General features: G+C 37.3%; 1 protein-coding gene across 1 annotated transcript in view; it reads right to left on the reverse strand.

Annotated features, from left to right (window-relative positions):
• The window catches only part of LOC107723777 (receptor-type tyrosine-protein phosphatase mu-like), a gene marked incomplete at its 3' end in the record, with an annotated part of 134,985 nt that overhangs the window by 26,983 nt on the left and 104,437 nt on the right, over positions 1–3,565 (reverse strand). The window contains exon 6 of the mRNA XM_016532488.1: positions 60–234. Within this exon, the coding sequence (XP_016387974.1) occupies positions 60–234 (175 nt within the window). The remainder of the gene's footprint in view (positions 1–59; positions 235–3,565) is intronic.

Below are 3,565 nucleotides of genomic sequence, written 5' to 3' on the forward strand. Positions count from 1 at the left end.
GTGTATGTGTGCATGTGAGTGCGTGTGCGTGTGAGTGTGTGTGCGTTTGTGTGACTCACGTTTGATGGTCAGCTCTCCGTAGTTGGACACTCCCACGCCTATGTTCGAGTGGACGATGCATCGGTAACGGCCGGAGTCCTGTTTGGTCGTGTTCACCACATCAAACATGCCGATAAATCGCTGGTTATTCCACGGTTTGGTCGCTTTCATGGGAGCTTCCCGACCGCCGATTCCCTGCAGAGAGAGAGAGAGAACAGAGAATCAGTGAGGATACACACACACACACACACTCTCACTCTCACTCTCTCTCTCTCTCTCTCTCTCACACACACACACACACACACACACTCACCCACACACACACACACACACACACACACACACACACACAAATTCTTGATGCTCTGAAATTTCATAATTTTTGTTACCAATTTCAATATCACAAAAAATAATACTAGCCTAAGTAAAAATAAGCTTACTGAAGACAAGTAAACAGTCACAAATTAGGCTACAACAGAACAAAGATCATAAAAAACGGCCTACTTGAAAAACTTAAAGCACTGAATAATAAATATTATATTGTATAAAGAAAATGTACAAATAGACTGAATAGTCTTCATTGTATAAATTCAATATACATTCATTATTTATTTTACAAAAGTGATTCAGTCAAAGACAGTAAGTTAATTTATTTCTGATGTTTTATTTATATCATTGACACAGATGGCAACAGCAGCTATATTAGGCTGCTTTAGAGGAAAAGTTCACCCAAAAATGAAAATGTTGTTGTTGTTCTAACCCTGTATGAGATTCGTTCTGCTGTTGAACACAAAATAATATATTTGGAACAATACTGGTAGCCAAACAGTTGCTGGGCCCCCATGACTTCCATAGTATGAAAAATAAATACACTATTGGAGTCAGTGGGGACCAGAAACTGGTTACGATCATTCTTCAAAATATCTTCTTTTATGTTGAGGAGAAAAAAGAAATTCATAGAGGTTTAGAACAATTTGAGGGTACGTATATGATGACCAGTGTTGCCAAGTCCGCGGTTTTCCCGCCGATTTGGGCTTCTTTAAAGGGGTCATATGATGCGATTTCATTTTTTCCTTTCTCTTTAGAGTGTTACAAGCTCTTGGTGCATAAAGAAGATCTGTAAAGTTGCAAAGACTAAAGTCTCAAATCCAAAGAGATATTCTTTATAAAAGTTAAGAGTTAGCCACACCTACCTAAAACGGCTCGTTCGAACACGCCCCCACATACCTACCTCACTATGTGGGAAGATTTGCATAAAGCCGCCCAAATGTTCACGCAAAGAAAGAAAGCATAACTTTTATTCTCGCTGTAGTATTGTAGTTTAACTTTAAACCGCATAAACACATTTCATTACACCAAATACACAAAATAATGTTCTTTTTAGCAGCATCATATGACCCCTTTAACACCTGTGCTGCGGGTTGTTTTTCATGTCTGTGGGTTGAAGCGACCCCAATAACGTAATATTTAACCCCTAAAATGCGAATAATTACCAAAAACGTGTATTGTACCCCACCGGAATGCGATTTTTACCGGGGGATCCCCCTCGAAACGTGATTGGGCTAGTTTTGGGCTAGTTTTGAGTAGCAATTGGGCAGGTTTTGTTGTGAAAACCTGGCAACCCTGATGATGAACGCTCATTTTTGGGTGAACTATCCTTTTAAGATCTCATCATATAATCCAGGATCTCATGTAGCCTAACACTACACATGCTTTATCTTTAACTATTAACGTTAATTTAAGACACAAATAACTGTGTTTATGAGGATACTCGCAAAGATGGGCATTTGACACATAACTATGTGTATTTGAACGTTTAAGCACAAGGAGCGAAAGTTTAGTCAGTCGTTATACAAGCAAGTGTGCGTCGCGCGAATCAGGCTGAAACCGTCTTAATGCACGTATTTATCAGAATGAATTCTGCCCCACTGCTTAATGTCCATGAACAGTTTAAACCATGTTTTAAAACACGTTTAAATGATAAGCTTAGCATATAAATCATGACGCGCTTGAATCAACGATTGATATATTTACCGAATTATCTGCCAACCCTTAAATGAATATAGTTTGTTCAAACACAAAAACAATATAAATCCAGTTAATAATCAAACTAACCTAAAATCTGTGTAGACGATGACACTTTTTTTTCTGCTCCATGTGCCCGGTTCACTTGCTGTTCCAGCAACTTCCACTCCATCATCAGCTTTAGTAAAATAACCTGATAGCTGGGGATTTTACTGACTAACTCATGTTTTTTTTCTGTTGTTTGTATTTTAAGTTTTTAATTTTTTGAGCCCGTCTCTCAGAATTGCTGACATTTTTACTTATCGAATATTGTTCTTTGCGCGACCATTTCCAGATTAGGCTACTCCAGAACGAAGTGAAGAGAGGTGAATGCAGACATACTGGGCAGCGATCACCTGATAGATACGTGCACATATCGTTCAAAAGTCAAATATAGAATAAATGCATTTGATTGGTAAACCAAATTCAGACTTTACGTTTCAATTGCAAATGGTAATGCATGGAATTTACAGAAAAACTCAACTAATTAACAGCGCTAATAAGTGGGGGGCGTGGTGGCTTTGGCGGTCGGCGCGACAGTCATTTTACCCCACAGCCAATCACGGGCCCCCTCCTTGCTCGGGCCCCATGCTGGCTTCAGCCCCGCCTAGCCCAATGGTTAATACGGCCCTGCTCACACACACACACACTCTCGCACACAAACACACACTCACAAACACACAAACTCACACACACACACACTCATACACACACACACACACACACACATCAGTGATATTTCTTCATTACTGTCATCAGAGACTCTGCTCTTAATGTCTGGATCTCTTTCCTCTGTTAATGAGGACGTGTTTGTTTATGTGACAAACTGCCGAGCTGAGAGAACGCTAACAAACAACAAACATCTCTCATATTATGTTATTAACAGTCTTTTTAACTTCAAAAAATTGTGTATATCAAACAAAACAATTTTCTCTATTAATATTTTTATTCAATATTTTTGTTTTGTTTTACAGTTACTATATCTTCACACCCTTAAGTTAAGATATAATTTACCTAAAATGCAAAACTCCATAAGACATTAAAACTAAGAGAATAATTGTTTTATTTTTGCATTTATTTACTGTATTTTTCTTTGTTTTATGCATATATCTCATATTTAGTCAGATACATATTTCACAAGTAAAAATGGACTTAAAGCAAAATATATATATTTAAAAGAAATCTTATTAGACAATTTTGCTTGAGTAAATGTGACCCTGGAGCACAAAAGCAGTGTTAAGTCGCTGGGGTATATTTGTAGCAATAGCCAACAATACATTGTATGGGTCAAAATTATCAATGTTTCTTTTATTCCAAAAATCATTAGGATATTAAGTAAAGATCATGTTCCATGAAGATATTTTGTAAATGTCCTACCGTAAATATATCAAAACTTAATTTGTGATTAGTAATATGCATTGCTAAGAACTTAATTTGGACAACTTTAAAGGTGATTTTCTCA

The sequence above is a fragment of the Sinocyclocheilus rhinocerous genome, unplaced genomic scaffold (assembly GCF_001515625.1).
Source record: "Sinocyclocheilus rhinocerous isolate Xijiao unplaced genomic scaffold, SAMN03320098_v1.1 scaffold94, whole genome shotgun sequence".
NCBI lineage: Eukaryota > Metazoa > Chordata > Actinopteri > Cypriniformes > Cyprinidae > Sinocyclocheilus > Sinocyclocheilus rhinocerous.